The sequence below is a fragment of the Pongo pygmaeus genome, chromosome 9, assembly GCF_028885625.2.
Source record: "Pongo pygmaeus isolate AG05252 chromosome 9, NHGRI_mPonPyg2-v2.0_pri, whole genome shotgun sequence".
Classification (NCBI taxonomy): domain Eukaryota; kingdom Metazoa; phylum Chordata; class Mammalia; order Primates; family Hominidae; genus Pongo; species Pongo pygmaeus.
The window spans coordinates 12,079,734-12,096,100 of NC_072382.2; the positions used below are offsets into that span (position 1 = coordinate 12,079,734).

Consider the following 16,367-nt stretch of genomic DNA (forward strand, 5'->3'; position numbering starts at 1 on the left):
TGAAAACCCTGTGTCCCCCAGGCATCTCTCACTTTCCGCCATTAGAGGGGAGGTCTTCTTGTCAAGGGGAAGAACTCCAGACCTGGGCTATTTTAAGCACAGATGTTTCCATTCATAAGCCTAGGAAGTCCAAGGAGGGAGAAGCTATCCTGGCCCCTAGCAAGCTTCCTACTCCCTGCATGTGACTTTCATCTCCCCCAGAGGAGGGGGATGGTGTAGGGCAGGTCTGCAGAGCTGGGAGACATCATTCTGGCCCCCTCTGCACCCCTCCCTTCCTTTCTCCACTGGGAGGCAGAAGACAGGAAATGACTGCCATGGATGTGGTATGATTTTTACCAAAACAGCATTTTGCAGCTCAGGCCCGTGCTGTTCGCAGCTGTTTTCCTCTAATATCAGCCAGGTGGCCGCCTCCTATGTTCCCCTCCCCATCCCTTCGAATGACTTCAGCCTTCGGATTCTAAGCTCCTGCCTGCTTTCCACATTCCACTCCCCTTCCAGAACCCAGGCATCCTGGGGCTCCAACTGAAATCATTGCATGTGGCTTTCCCCATCCCTGGCCCCGTGACTCAGTCCCTCTGAAGGGAGCAGCCCTCTTTTTTGGCAATCACCGGGGAGGTGGGGGGAGGAGGAGGGGAGCTAGGTGGTGACATCACAGTCGAAGGTTATAAAAGCTTCCAGCCAAACAGCATTGAAGTTGAAGATACAACCTGACAGCACAGCCTGGGATCTTGGGGATCCCTCAGCCTAACACCCACAGACGTCAGCTGGTGGATTCCCGCTGCATCAAGGCCTACCCACTGGTGAGGAGCTGCTATGGGCCAGAGAGAAGGAGGGAGGCATGCAGGGGCCAGGACTCCTTGGACAGGATTTGCACAGATAGCAGGTGGGGAGGGAGGATTCCAGCGTCCCTATTTTTTTCTCTCTTGTTTTCAAAAAAATGCAGCTGTGCTTACAATATTTCTCCATTCTGTTCTCTTTTCTCATTTCTGTCTCCTTTCTGGGTTTTTGCCTGTGTCACTGACGGATACATGTTTTTGTTGAGTTGAGGTCTCTGTCACCCAGGCTGGAGTGTTGTGGGGCGATCATGGTTCACTGCAGCCTTGAACTCCTGGGCTCAAGTGATCCTCCTGAGTAGCTGGGACCACAGGCATGTGCAGTATATTTTTAATGTTTTTTAATTTTTTAATATTTAATTTTTAAATACTTTTTAATTTTTGTAGAGATGGGGTCTCACTGTGTTCCCCCGGCTGGTTTGGAATCCTGGCCTCAAGCAATCCTCTTGCCTTGACCTCCCCAGAGTGTTGGGATTATAGGCATTAGCCTAGGGGCCCAGCTTTGTTACTTGCTTTGCTTAAATCTTTTCTCTGGGTGGCAGCTAGTAAATATCCTACCGTTCTTCCCTGGGCTAAGTAAATCATTTCCTCCTCTTCTCTCCCTCAGCACTTTGTTTATTCATTAACTGTTTCTAATATTTAACACATGCTGATCATGCATCTGTCTCATGTGTCAGATCATGTTTTATTTTTTGTCTGAAACCAAGCACACAGCCTGGACTCAGAAGTTGGTTGACAAATGAGTGTGTCTGCCTCATTCCAACTTCTTTCCTCTTCTGCTCCCCAGTTGCATTTTCCTGTCTCCAGAGATTGTGTCCAGGCAGAGGGCATGGCAGGCTTTTGGGCTGAACAGGCTTTATCTATCCATCCCTTCCCTTTCCAGTCTCCATGCTGGGCTCTCCCTGCCTTCTGTGGCTCCTGGCCGTGACCTCCTTGGTTCCCAGAGCTCAGCCCTTGGCCCCTCAAGACTTTGAAGAAGAGGAGGAAGATGAGACTGAGACGGCGTGGCCGCCTTTGCCGGCTGTCCCCTGCGACTACGACCACTGCCGACACCTGCAGGTGCCCTGCAAGGAGCTACAGAGGGCCGGGCCGGCGGCCTGCCTGTGCCCAGGACTCTCCAGCCCTGCCCAGCCGCCCGACCCGCCGCGCATGGGAGAAGTGCGCATTGCGGCCGAAGAGGGCCGCGCAGTGGTCCACTGGTGTGCCCCCTTCTCCCCGGTCCTCCACTACTGGCTGCTGCTTTGGGACGGCAGCGAGGCTGCGCAGAAGGGGCCCCCGCTGAACGCTACGGTCCGCAGAGCCGAACTGAAGGGGCTGAAGCCAGGGGGCGTTTATGTCGTTTGCGTAGTGGCCGCTAACGAGGCCGGGGCAAGCCGCGTGCCCCAGGCTGGAGGAGAGGGCCTCGAGGGGGCCGACATCCCTGCCTTCGGGCCTTGCAGCCGCCTTGCGGTGCCGCCCAACCCCCGCACTCTGGTCCACGCGGCCGTCGGGGTGGGCACGGCCCTGGCCCTGCTGAGCTGTGCCGCCCTGGTGTGGCACTTCTGCCTGCGCGATCGCTGGGGCTGCCCGCGCCGAGCCGCCGCCCGAGCCGCAGGGGCGCTCTGAAAGGGGCCTGGGGGCATCTCGGGCACAGACAGCCCCACCTGGAGCGCTCAGCCCTGCCCCCGGGAAAGAGGAAAACCCGGTGCCTCCAGGGAGGGCTGGACGGCGAGCTGGGAGCCGGCCCCAGGCTCCAGGGCCACGGCGGACTCATGGTTCTCCGGGCTGAGCGCTTGTTTAGGTCCGGTACTTGGCGCTTTGTTTCCTGGCTGAGGTCTGGGAAGGAATAGAAAGGGGCCCCCAATTTTTTTTTAAGCGGCCAGATAATAAATAATGTAACCTTTGCGGTTTAAGAGGATAAAATGGAGGATATTATTATGTGGGTACTTATATGACCTTTGTAACCATTTAAAAATGTAAAAACCACCCGACATAGTAATGCGAACCTATAGTAGCAGCTACTCCAGAGGCTGAAATGGGAGGATCTCTTGAGCCCAGGAGTTTGAGTCCAGTCCAGCTAGGGCAACATAGCCAGACGCCCTTGTTTTTTATTTTGTTTTGTTTTGTTTTTTTGTTTTTTGAGAAGGAGTTTCCCTCTGTCACACAAGCTGGGGTGCAATGGCGCCATCTCAGCTCACTGCAACGTCCACCTCCTGGGTTCAAGCGATTCTCCTGCCTCAGCATCCTAAGTAGTTGGGATTGCAGGCGCCCACCACCATGCCCGGCTAATTTTTGTGTTTTTTTAGTAGAGACGCGGTTTCACCATGTTGTCAGGCTGGTCTCAAACTCCTGACCTCAGGTCCTCCACCCGCCTTCGTCTCTCAAAGTGCTGGGATTACAGGCATAAGCCACCGTGCCCAGGCAGACACCCTTCTTTAAAGATGTAAAAACTGGCCGGGCGTGGTGGCTCACGCCTGTAATCCCAGCACTTTGGGAGGCCGAAGCGGGCAGATCACGAAGTCAGGAGGTCGAGACCATCCTGGCTAACATGGTGAAACCCGTCTCTACTAAAAATACAAAAATTAGCCAGGCATGGTGGTGGGTACCTGTAGTCCCAGCTACTTGGGAGGCTGAGGCAGGAGAATGGCGTGAACCCGGGAGGCGGAGCTTGCAGTGAGCAGAGATCGCGCCACTGCACTCCAGCCTTGGCGACAGAGTAAGACTCCCTCTCAAAAGAAAAAGAAAAAAGATGTAAAAACCATTCTTAGTTTGTGGGCCTTACAAATCAGGCCACTGGCCCATTGCTTGTAGTTAGTTGATCCATGTCATGCACCCTCAAAACGGCTCTGTCACTGTGAGTGGCTTCAGTGGGATTTTGAGAATAAGTTTATATTCTTGCTAGGTAAAACAAAACAAAAATGACAGTAATACCAAGGAATTTCCCCCTCCCTTTTTCCCTCCATTTGTATTTATTGCATATCCGCTATAACAACATTAAAGGACTTTTAAAAGGAAGTAATTTTTATTGTTTATGATTTTTTTCAAGTCACTGTCCACACACCCATTTTTCAGAGTAATATACATACTTCTGATTTTTTTTTTTTTTTTTTGAGACGGAGTCTCACTCTGTTGCCCAGGCTAGAGTGCAGTTGCACGATCTCAGCTCACTGCAACCTCCGCCTCCTGGGTTCAACTGATTCTCCTGCCTCAGCCTCCCGAGTAGCTGGGACTACAGGTGCGCACCACCACGCCCAGCTGATTTTTGTATTTTTTTATTAAAGATGGGGTTTCACCATGTTGGCCAGGATGGTCTCGATCTCTTGACCTCATGATCTGCCCGCCTCGGCCTCTGAAAGTGTTGGGATTACAGGCCTGAGCCACCGTGCCCGGCCTTGAATTTTTTTTTTAATTAAGTGAATGTAGAAAAGTCTGTTTTGTGTTACTACACAGTATAATCCTCACCTGTGTGGAAATTATAACTTTTTAAATAATATATATGTATATATTTTATAGAGACGGGGGGTCTATTTTGCTCAGGCTAGACTTGAACTCCTGGGCTCAAATGATTCACCCCCCCTGGGCCTCCCAAAATGCTGGGATTACAGGCCATTATAACTTTTTTTAATTATAAAAGTAACACATGGGCCAGGTGCGGTGGCTCACGCCTGTAATCCCAGCACTTTGGGAGGCCGAGGTGGGCAGATCACGAGGTCAGGAGATCGAGACCATCCTGGCTAACACAGTGAAACCCCGTCTCTACTAAAAATACAAAAAATCAGCTGGGCTTGGTGGCATGTGCCTGTAATCCCAGCTACTCAGGAGGCTGAGGCAGGAGAATCTTTTGAACCTGGGAGGAGGATGCTGCAGTGAGCCGAGATCACGCCACTGTACGCCAGCCTGGGCGGCGTAGCAGGACTCCATCTCAAAAAAAAAAAAAAAAAAGTAACGCATAAGGCAGGCGCAGTGGCACACACCTGTAATCCCAGCACTTTGGGAGGCCGAGGAGGAGGCTGAGGAGGGCAAATCACCTGATGTCATTTCAAGACCAGCCTGGCAAACAAGGCGAAACCCTGCCTCTACTAAAAATACAAAAATTAGCTGGGCATGGTGGCAGGCACCTGTAATCCCAGCTACTCGGGAGGCTCAGGCAGGAGAATCACTTGAACCAGGAAGGTGAAGGTTACAGTGAGCCAAGATCATGCCACAGCACTCCAGCCTGGATGACAGAGCAAGACTCCGTCTCAAAAACAGTAAATAAATAAATAAAAATTTAAAAAGATAAAAGTAACACATACAAATTTCAATTAATACTGAATAATATGGCCCAGTGCAGTGGCTTATGCCTGTACCCAACACTTTGGGAGGCTAAGACAAGAGGATCACTTGAGACCAGGGGTTCAAAACCAGTTTGGGCAAAATATCAAAACCTTAACTGTATAAAAAATTTAAAAATCAGCACGGGCGCAGTGGCTCATGCCTGTAATCCCAGCACTTTGGGAGGCCGAGGCTGGCGGATCACCTGAGGTCGGGAGCTCAAGACAAGCCTGACCAACATGGAGAAACCCTGTCTCTACTAAAAAATACAAAATTAGCTGGGCATGGTGCATGCCTGTAATCCCAGCTACTCAGGAGGCTGAGGCAGGAGAATCGCTGGAACCCAGAAGGCGGGGCCGGGTGCAGTGGCTCATGTCTGTAATCCCAGCACTTTGGGAGGCTGAGGTGGGCGGATCACGAGGTCAGGAGATCGAGACCATCCTGGCTAACACGGTGAAACCCCGTCTCTACTAAAAATACAAAAAAAATTAGCCGGGCATGGTGGCAGGCGCCTGTAGTCCCAGCTACTCAGAAGGCTGAGGCAGGAGAATGGCGTGAACCCGGGAGTCGGAGCTTGCAGTGAGCGGAGATCGCGCCACTGCACTCCAGCCTGGGCGACAGAGCGAGACTCTATCTCAAAAAAAAAAAAAGAAAAGAAAAAAAGAACCCAGAAAGCAGAAGTTTCAGTGAGCCCAGATCACGCCATTGCAGTCCAGCCTGGGCAACAAGTGTGAAACTGCATCTCAAAAAAAAAAAAAAAGAAAGAGAAAGAAAGCCAGGCCTGGTGGCTCATGCCTGTAACCCAGCACTTCGGGAGGCTGAAGCGGCTGGATCACCTGAGGTCAGGAGTTTGAGACCAGCCTGACCAAGATGAAACCCCATCTGTACTAAAATACAAAAATTAGCTGGGCGTGGTGGCAGGCTTCTGTAGTCCCAGCTACTTGGGAGGCTGAGACGGGAGAATTGCTTGAACCCAGGAGGCGGAGGTTGCAGTGAGCCGACACCACGCCACTGCACTCCAGCCTGGGCTATGGAGTGAGACTCCATCTCAAAAAAAAAATTTATTCTATTATAGAACCTCTAGAATAAATTTAGAATACTGTTATCCTGGCTGGGCTTAGTGGCTCAACCTGTAATCCCAGGACTTTGGGAGGCCAAGGTGGGCAGATCACTTGAGGTCAGGTGTTCAAGACCAGCCTGGCCAACATGGTGAAACCTCATTTCTACTAAAAATACAAAAAATAGCTGGGTGTGGTGGTGGGCACCTGTAATCCCAGCTACTTGGGAGGCTGAGGCAGGAGAATCGCTTGAACCCGGGAGGCAGAGGTTGCAGTGAGCTGAGATCGTGCCACTGCACTCCAGCTTGGGCAATGAGTGAGATTCTGTCTTTAAAAACAAAAAAAGAATACATATGTTATCCAGAATACACTTGTTATAACACTGCAGTGAATACCCTGTGCCTTTTTTCCTTTTTTTTTTTTTTGAGACGGAGTCTCTCTCTGTGTCCCAGGCTGGAGTGCAGTGGCGCAATCTCGGCTCACTGCAAGTTCCGCCTCCTGGGCTCACACCATTCTCCTGCCTCAGCCTCCTGAGTATCTGGGACTAAGGCGCCTGCCACCATGCCCATCTTTTTGTATTTTTAGTAGAGACGGGGTTTCACTGTGTTAGCCAGGATGGTCTAGATTTCCTGACCTCGTGATCCGCCCGCCTCAGCCTCCCAAAGTGCTGGGATTGTAGGCATGAGCCACTGTGCCTGGCCTTCCTTAGCATTCATTTATTTACAAATAACGAGAGGTCATACTATCTCATTATTATTACTATTTATTTATTACATTTTTTGAGACGGAGACTCTGTCTCAAAAAATAAATAAATAAAATAAAAAAATAAAGCCCATGCTTGTCACTCTACCGTGGAGAGGCAACATAGCATAGTGGTTTAGAGAACACACACTGCCTTAGGTTGAATCCTAGTTTTGTTATTTACTTTGTGACTTTAGGTAAATTATCTCATCTTGGCTGGGCATGGTGGCTCACGCCGGTAATTCCAGCACTCACGCCTGTAATTCCAGCACTCATGCCTGTAATTCCAGCACTGGGCATGGTGGCTCACGCCTGTAATTCCAGCACAAGGCAGGGGATGGCTTGAGCTCACAAGTTCGAGACCCGCCTGGGCAACATAGCAGAACCCTACCTCTACTATAATAAAAATACAAAAGTTAGCCAGGTGTGGTACATGCTACTTGGGAGGCTGAGGTGAAAGGATGGCTTGAGCCTGGGAGAAGGAGATTGCAGTGAGCCAAGATTGTGCCACCGCTCTCCAGCCTGGGCAATAAAGCCAGAGCTTGTCTCAAGAAGAAAAAAAAAAAAAAAACCACCTTTCCTTTTTTTTTTTTTTTTGAGATGGCCTCTCACTCTGTTGCCAGGCTGGAGTGCAATGGCACAATCTCGGCTCACTGCAACCTCCGCCTCCCAGGTTCAAGTGATTCTCCTGCCTCAGCCTCTCAAGTAGCTGGGATTACAGGTGTGTGCCACCACGCCTGGCTAATTTTTTGTATTTTTAGTAGAGACGGGGTTTCACCGTGTTAGCCAGGATGGTCTCAAACTCCTGACCTCATGATCTGCCCACTTCAGCCTCCCTAAGTGCTAGGATTACAGGCGTGAGCCACCGTGCCCGGCCAAAAAAAATCTTTCTGAGTCTGTTTTTTGTTTTTTTTTTTTTGTTTTTTTTTTTCTTGAGACAGAGTTTCACTCTTGTTGCCCAGGCTGGAGTGTAATGGCACGATCTCGGGTCACTGTCATCTCCGCCTCCTCAGTTCAAGCAATTCTCCTGCCTCAGCCTCCTGAGTAGCTGAGATTACAGGTGCCTGCAACTATGCCCGGCTAATTTTTATGTTTTTTTAAGCAGAGATGGGATTTCATCATGTTGGCCAGGCTGGATTCGAACTCCTGACCTCAGGTAATCCACCCGCCTTGGCCTCCCAAAGTGCTAGGATTATAGGCGTGAGCCACCATGCCTAGCTTTGAGTCTGTTTTTTTGTGACTAAAAATAGTTTCTACATCATAGGGATTGTTGTGATGATTAAATATGGATTAATCATACAAAAGTCTCTAGTAGGCTGGGCACGGTGGCTCACGCCTGTAATCCCAGCACTTTGGGAGGCCGAGGCAGGTGGATCACCTGAGGTAAGGAGTTCGAGATTAGCCTGGCCAACATGATGAAACCCCCTCTCTACTAAAAAATACAAAAATTAGCCCGGTGTGGTGGCGGGTGCTTGTAATCCCAGCTACTCAGGAGGCTGAGGCATGAGAATAGCTTGAGCTTGGGAGGCAAAGGTTGCAGTGAGCCGAGATCCCACCAATGCACTCTAGCCTGGCAACAAAGTGAGACCCTGTCTCACACACACACACACACACACAAGTCTCTAGTGCATATATTATCAATATCAGTAACTGTTATTGTCATCATTACTCTACCTTCTAATAAACATTTAAAGTGAGCTTCACTTTTAGGAATCTAACAGCCCGGGTAGTGGTGGAGCACAAAGTAATCAAAAATGACTCACAGCAGCGGGGATAAATGCTTAATGGGTTAAATACTGTAGCTGGAAGGCAGAGAGCAGTGGTCAAAGCAGGCTTTTCTTAGAAGGCAAACCCTGAATCCTGAAAAACTCCTGGGAGTTAGTTTACTAAGTGAAGAGACAGGACATCCCAGGCAGAGACTGGTGGGTGCACAGGCCAAGAGGAGGGTGAAGTCTGGTTTGCAATACGCACAGCTTGCCCTCAAGTGGTGGGTGATGAAAGTGCACAATAACTGCCAGCATTTACATACTCTGCCTTGCCAGGCACCAAAGTAGGTGCTATTGTGATCTCCACTTGAGAGGGGGTTCTAACCCCCCTCCCCGCAAAAAAAGCCAAGGTGGGGGCAGAAGGAAGTCAGACCACTAGCATTTAAGTTGTCCCAGATGGTCGAGTATGGTAGCTCACACCTTTAATCTTAGCACTTTGGGAGGGCGAGGCAGGTGGATCACTTGAGCTCAGGGGTTGGAGACCAGCCTGGCCGATATGGCGAAACCCCATCTCTACAAAAAATAGAAAAAATTAGGCCGGGCGCAGTGGCTCACACCTGTAATCCCAGCACTCTGGGAGGCCGAAGTGGGTGGATCATGAGGTCAGGAGTTCAAGACCAGCCTGGTGAAGATGGTGAAACCCTGTCTCTACTAAAACTACAAAAATTAGCCAGGCACGGTGGCAGCCACCTATAATCTCAGCTACTTGGACAGGAGACTCACTTAAACCCGGGGCAGGTTGAAGTTGCAGTGAACTGAAATCGTGCCACTACACTCCAGCCTGGGTTACAGAGTGAGATTTTGTCTCAAAAAAAAAAAAAAAAAAAGAGAGAGAGAAAAAAAACTAAAAGAAAAATTAGCCGGGTGTGGTGGCATGTGCCTGTAGTCCCAGCTACTTGGGAGGCTGAGGTGGGAGGATCGCTTGAGTCCAGGAGGCTGAGGTTGCAGTGAGTCAAGATCGTACCACTGCACTTCAGCCTGGGCGACAGAGCCAGATCCTGTCTCAAAAACAAAAATAGCTGGGTGTGGTGACTCACGCCTGTAATCCCAGCACTTTGGGAGGCCGAGGTGGGTGAATCACCTGAGGTCATGAGTTCGAGAACAGCCTGACCAGTATGGAGAAACCTCATCTCTACTAAAAATACAAAAATGGCTAGGCTCGTTGGCTCACGCTTGTAATCCCAGCACTTCGGGAGGCCGAGGCAGGTGGATCATATGAGGTCAGGAGTTCAAGACTAGCCTGACCAACATGACGAAACCCTGTCTCTACTAAATATACAAAAATTAGCCGGGCATGGTGGCGCGGGACTGTAATCCCAGCTACTCAGGAGACTGTGGCAGGAGAATCGCATGCACCCAGGAGGCGGAGGTTGTAGTGAGCCAAGACCGCGCCACTGAACTCCAGCCTGGGCGACAGAGCGAGACTCCCTCTTAAAAAAAAAAAAAATAGCTGGGCGTGGTGTTATCTCAGCTATCCGGGAGGCTGAGGCAGGAGAAATGCTTGAACCCGGGAGGCGGAGGCTGCAGTGAGCCGAGATCGCGCCATTGCACTATTGCACTCCAGTCTGGGCAACAAGAGTGAAACTCCATCTCAAAAAACAAACAAACAAACAAACAAACAAAAAAAACCAAGTTGTCCTAGATGGTAGAAGTGTCACAGAGTTTTAAGCAGGGAGGTGAGGACAGGACTAGATCATTGTGTTTTGCAAAAATCCCCTTGGCAGTCAGGCAGAGGATGGCTCAATTCCCTAAAGAGAATGAGTGGGCCAAAGAGCAAGCACATTTCTTCGGCTCCTGGCAAACATTGCCAAAGAACTTCCCAGAGCGTTGCGCTAAGGGACCATATTCCTTCCAATTTCTAAGGAGGGTGAAGCAGGATGAAATTCCGGGAACTGGCTTCATTCCGCCCACGGGTTTCAGAGCCGCACCAGCTTTCTTCCCCACAGCAGCCAGGCGCCTTGGCTTGGTGGGTTGCCTCCCTGTTACCGCCCACGTAAAATCCTGGCAACAGGGCCAAGAGTTTTCTGGTTCTCAGCGGCACCCGTCGACATCCGCCCCCACGTGACCCAAACAGATGCGGCACTTCCGCTTCCCCTCGGCTTTCTTCTCGTCTGTATTCCCGGCTGCTATAGAGCCGGGTTAGAGAGCGAGCGCCCGTCCGCGGGCGTCGAGGGCGGGTTGCCTCGCGCTGACCCTTCCCGCCCTCGTTACACACCAGGTCCCCGCGGAAGCGGCGGTGTCGGCGCCATGGCGGAGCTGACGGCTCTTGAGAGTCTCATCGAGATGGGCTTCCCCAGGGGACGCGCGTAAGGGAGTTCCCCAACCCCGGCCTGCGGGGGTGGGGGGGCCGCGGACCTGTCTCGGCCTTTGCCCCAGCCTGACCGTCACCATGGCTCGTGGGCGCTATTCATGGTGTTTCTGCCCCCAGGGAGAAGGCTCTGGCCCTCACAGGGAACCAGGGCATCGAGGCTGCGATGGACTGGTGAGCGCTCGTCCCGGGTGGCGGAGAATTGGGGGCTGGCGGGAGGGGCAGCCTCAAAGCTAACCTCCCCGCCCACTTTCCCTGCCAGGCTGATGGAGCACGAAGACGACCCAGATGTGGACGAGCCTCTAGAGACTCCCCTTGGACATATCCTGGGACGGGAGCCCACTTCCTCAGAGCAAGGCGGCCTTGAAGGTCCTGACTGAGGGTCACGGTGTGATTATTCAGGAGGGTCCGAGGAGAATCTGAAGGGATAATAATACCGATTGTTTGTTTGTAGGATCTGGTTCTGCTGCCGGAGAAGGCAAACCCGTTTTGAGTGAAGAGGAAAGACAGGAACAGACTAAGAGGTACAGTAACAACAATCTCACATCTCTGAGAGTCGTCTTCCACCTCTCCCCAGTACACGTCTGGTCAAAGAACCTTGACCTTTCCACATTTCCTCTTTCTTGGCATTTTCTTTTCCTTTTCTTTAATCTACTTTGGGATATGTGTCGCCTAATTTTGTTTATTGTAAACTTTGCACCTTCCCACTCTGTCCATTTCTCTTGAACTGTTTTCCCTCGGCAACACAGGATGTTGGAGCTGGTGGCCCAGAAGCAGCGGGAGCGTGAAGAGAGAGAGGAACGGGAGGCATTGGAACGGGAACGGCAGCGCAGGAGACAAGGGCAAGAGTTGTCAGCAGCACGACAGCGGCTACAGGAAGATGAGATGCGCCGGGCTGCTGAGGAGAGGCGGAGGGAAAAGGCCGAGGAGTTAGCAGCCAGGTCTGGGCAGTGGAAATGATGGATAGGAGATGAGAAAGAAATCAAGATTTGCTTTGTTGATGTCTGACCTAATTTCTTCTTGTCTACATTTCAGACAAAGAGTTAGAGAAAAGATCGAGAGGGACAAAGCAGAGAGAGCCAAGAAGGTAGGTGACTGAGAAGACGCCACGGGTAATGGAGCGGGCAGGTTAGTAAATCTGTTCCAGCTTCAGAGGCAAAGCATGGGCTTATATGATGTTTCACTTGAGGATGGGTGAGTACCTGATTGAGTGTTTTACTTTGCCCTTTAGTATGGTGGCAGTGTGGGCTCTCAGCCACCCCCACCGGCACCAGAGCCAGGTCCTGTTCCCTCTTCTCCCAGCCAGGAGCCTCCCAACAAGCGGGAGTATGACCAGTGTCGCATACAGGTACTGATTCTGATTCCTATCTTGCTCTTGGTACCCCTTTGTTGCCTGTTAAGGTGCCCAGCTCAGAGCTTTTTTTCAGTTAATGTGCCCTTTGCCAAATCTCTCCCTTCTTTGTAAATGACTTTTGAAATCCTATCTCTACTCTTGGGAAAGGTATCAAATTTCACCTGCCCCAGTGGTATTTAAACCCATACCTCCCTCTTACTCAGCAGTTACCCTTTTACTTGTTCATGTTTTTATTTGGTTTATTATACAGCTATCTGGTGATGTGGTATTTATCCAGATTCTTTTATATAATCTTATCCTTGTCTTTTTAGGTTGTGAGAGAGCTGGGAGTCTCTCATCCACACTTAGTAAAGCGGAGCCTAAGTGGCTGTTCATTTGATGCTTTAAATAGTAGTTGTGCTTGTTCAGTCTAAGAAGAAGGGGGGGCCAGCTTTAGCTCTTTTCCTTACTTGGGCACCTCATTCAGTTTTGATGCCCACAATACTGAGTATCTCCCTTGCCCTTTAGGTCAGGCTGCCAGATGGGACCTCACTGACCCAGACGTTCCGGGCCCGGGAACAGCTGGCAGCCGTGAGGCTCTATGTGGAGCTCCACCGTGGGGAGGAACCAGGTGGGGGCCAGGACCCTGTGCAATTGCTCAGTGGCTTCCCCAGACGGGCCTTCTCAGAAGCTGACATGGAGCGGCCTCTGCAGGAGCTGGGTATGGCTGCAAGACTAGAAACCAGGACCTGGGGGAGTAGGGAGGCATGCCTAGGAAAAGGAGGGATGCAAAGAGAAGGGGCTTTGTGAACGTGGTGCAAGGCCAGGAATTTTGGGAGCAAAAACCAAGTATCCTTGTGGTTCATGCCTGTTTTCTTCCATCTTCAGGACTTGTGCCTTCTGCTGTTCTCATTGTGGCCAAGAAATGTCCCAGCTGAGGGCCTTTGTCCCATCGTCCCTCTGTGACCCCTTCATCTTTGATAAAGCACTGACATCTTCTTCCTAATAAATAGACCCTGAGTTCTGTACATGCCTGACTCCTTCCTGAATGGCTGGGAGGGACAAAACTAAGGCAGAGGAAGAGGCTAAAAGGGAACAGTAGACCCTCTTCTTCATCTTTAGTTTCCAACAAAGACACTTATTTCTAATCTCTGGGTCTGATTAACTGCTGGGGAAGTTGAGGAGGAGAGGTGCTAAAAGGGGTGGAGAGTACATTGGATGGCACCTTTTACTCCTATGGTAAGACAACATAAAAGCCCAGCTGCTGCTGCTTTTTTATTTTTATTTTTGAGACGGAGTCTTGCACTGTTGCCCGGGCTAGAGTGCAGTGGCGCAGTCTCAGCTCACTGCAACCTCTGCCTCCCAGGTTCAAGCGATTCTCCTGCCTCAGCCTCCCTAGTAGCTGGGATTACAGGCACCCGCCACCACGCCCAGCTAATTTTTTGTATTTTTAGTAGAGACAGGGTTTTGCCATGTTGGCTAGGCTGGTCTCGAACTCCTGACCTTGTGATTCGCCTGCCTCGGCCTCCCAAAGTGCTGAGATTACAGGCATGAGCCACCGCGCCTGGCCTGCTGCTTTTTTATACACGAGAGTGCCTTTTCATTTTAAAAATGTTTGTAAATATGCACAACTTTGATACAGCTTTGGGGTGCTCCAGACACCCATGGCCACTTCATGTAAACCACTGAGAATTTTTTTTTTTTTTGTAATGGAGTCTTGCTCTGTCACCTACGCTGGAGTGCAGTGGCACAGTACTGGCTCACTGCAACCTCCACCTCCTGAGTTCAAGGGATTCTCCTGCCTCAGCCTCCCAAGTATCTGGGATTACAGGCGTGCACCACCATGCCCAGCTAATTTTTTGTATTTTTAGTAGAGACGGGGTTTCACCATGATGGCCAAGCTGGTTTGAAACTCCTGACCTCAGGTGATCCACCCACCTCGGCCTCCCAAAGTGCTAGGATTACAGGCGTGAGCCACCACGCCCAGCCACCACTGACAATTTCTAGAGCACTTTGAGAGACTATACAATATGATCATGATCAAATTTTGTAATTAAGCCTAATGAGGGGAACAGATACTTCTCAAATAAGAGATGTGTCCATTATGGGGCTCCCCTACTCTTAAGGTACTCACAGGGAGGCAGATAAACAGTTTCTTTTTTTTTTTCTTTTGAGACGGAGTTTTGCTTTTGTTGCCCAGGCTGGAGTGCAATGGAGCGATCTCAGCTCACTGCAACCTCCGCCTCCTGGGTTCAAGCGATTCTCCTGCCTTAGCCTCCTGAGTAGCTGGGATTACAGGCATGCACCACCACGCCCAGCTAATTTTTTTTTTTAAGAGACAGGGTTTCACCTTGTTGGTCAGGTTGGTCTTGAACTCCTGACCTCAGGTGATCTGCCCGCCTCTGCCTCCCAAAGTGCTGGGATTACAGTCTTGAGCCACTGTGCCTGGCCGGATAAAGTTTCTTTATTCATCCTCTTCCTCATCTTCCTCTTCCACCTTTTTCCAGGCAACTTTAGCAGGACCCTTTGCATCATCAAACCAACCTTTCTACTTATAGTCAGCAACATCCTTCTTATACTTTTCCTTCAGCTTTGCCACCTTAGTGATGTCATTTAAGTTATTTCACATCTCACCCAGAAAACCCAGCTGCTTAATAGAATAGGGATAATAGTGCCTGTTTCTTGGGATTGTCATGAGGGTTACATAATGCTGGTATAAGATGCTTTAGCATACTGCCTGGTACCTAATAAGTCCCCACTAAGCGTTAGCTACTAAAAGGATAATTTTATTTACTTATTTGAAGTGGAGTCTTGCTCTAGCTCCCAGGCTGTAGTGCAGTGGTACAGTCTCAGCTCATTATAACCAACGTCTCCCGGGTTCAAGCAATTCTGCCTCAGCGTCTCGAGTACCTGGGTGTGCGCCACCACACCCAGCTAATTTTTTGCATTTTTTAGTAGAGATGGGGTTTCACCATGTTGGCCAGGCTGGTCTTGAACTCCTGACCTCAAGATCCACCTGTCTCAGCCTCCCAAAATGCTGGGCTAAAAGGGTTTTTTTTTTTTTTTTTGAGACAACACCTCACTCTGTCACTCAGGCTGGAGTGCAGTGGCACGATCTTGGCTCACTGTAACCTCTGCCTCCTGAGTTCAAGCGATTCTCCTGCCTCAGCCTCCCGAGTAGCTAGGACTACAAGTACGTGCCGCCATGCCCAGCTAATTTTTGTATTTTTAGTAGATACAGGGTCTCACCATGTTGGCGCTTCTGCTTTTTAAAACCAACCAAGAAGCACTGATGAGCTTCTCTATGATAGTCCCTCTGGCTGCTGATCACCCCACTCTGGTGTCCTGTCAAACTGCACCTGACTCCTCTCCTTCCTGGGCTAGGAAAGAGGCCACAGTTACTCTGTAAAGATCACATGTAACACGTGTTCCAGCAGCTGACAAGAGCACCAATACTTATATCTGGGTTTACACACCAGTGTTAGAAAGCTTTATTTGGGGCCAGGCACGGTGGGTCATGCTTGTAATCCCAGCACTTTGGGAGGTCAAGGCGGGCAGATCACCTGAGGTCAGGAGTTCGAGACCAGCCTGGCCAACATGGTGAAACCCTGTCTCTACTAAAAATACAAATATTATCGTGGCATAGTGGCACACCCCTGTAGTCCTAGCTACTGGAGAGGCTGAGGCAGGAGAATCGCTTGAACCCGGGAGGCGGAGGTTGCATTGAGTTGAGATCGCTCCATTGCACTCCAGCGTGGGCGACAACACAGAAAGTCTGTCTCAAAAAAAAAAAAAAAAAAAGCTTTATTTGGTGTTCTGACTTTAATAACAGCAGCCTTTTTTTCAATTGCAGTCTTGCTTGGGAACCACAGGATAGACAAAAGAGGAGCAACTTCGTTGACTAGGCTGTGGGGCTTTGACCCCACTTATTTCATCCCCTCAGTGGCAGCTCCAATAAATCCTGACCAGATTCAGAGACTGGGGACCACTTTACATTTCTAAATTAATGTTTTACAATAATCCTCGTAGTTATG

At 50.2% G+C, this 16,367-nt stretch overlaps 2 protein-coding genes across 3 annotated transcripts; both read left to right on the top strand.

Moving 5' to 3' along the window:
- The first annotated feature begins 114 nt into the window (after positions 1-114).
- LRRN4CL (LRRN4 C-terminal like) lies at positions 115-3,827 on the top strand. The gene is made up of 2 exons (XM_054439981.2): positions 115-800; positions 1,717-3,827. The coding sequence occupies exon 2, from the start codon at positions 1,722-1,724 to the stop codon at positions 2,436-2,438; it is 717 nt and encodes a 238-aa protein (XP_054295956.1). The 5' UTR covers positions 115-800; positions 1,717-1,721; the 3' UTR covers positions 2,439-3,827.
- A 6,629-nt stretch (positions 3,828-10,456) lies between these two features.
- UBXN1 (UBX domain protein 1) lies at positions 10,457-13,361 on the top strand. 2 transcript variants are annotated; one of them, XM_054439984.2, is made up of 9 exons: positions 10,457-10,998; positions 11,121-11,174; positions 11,263-11,369; positions 11,455-11,524; positions 11,750-11,941; positions 12,036-12,087; positions 12,232-12,348; positions 12,862-13,054; positions 13,222-13,361. In XM_054439984.2, exons 1-9 carry the CDS (start codon positions 10,940-10,942, stop codon positions 13,269-13,271), a joined length of 894 nt encoding a protein of 297 aa, XP_054295959.1. In that variant the 5' UTR covers positions 10,457-10,939; the 3' UTR covers positions 13,272-13,361. The 2 variants fall into 2 exon arrangements, with proteins under 2 accessions (XP_054295959.1, XP_054295958.1); XM_054439983.2 differs by lacking the exon at positions 13,222-13,361 and having other exon boundaries at positions 10,616-10,998; positions 12,862-13,158.
- Positions 13,362-16,367: the final 3,006 nt, after the last annotated feature.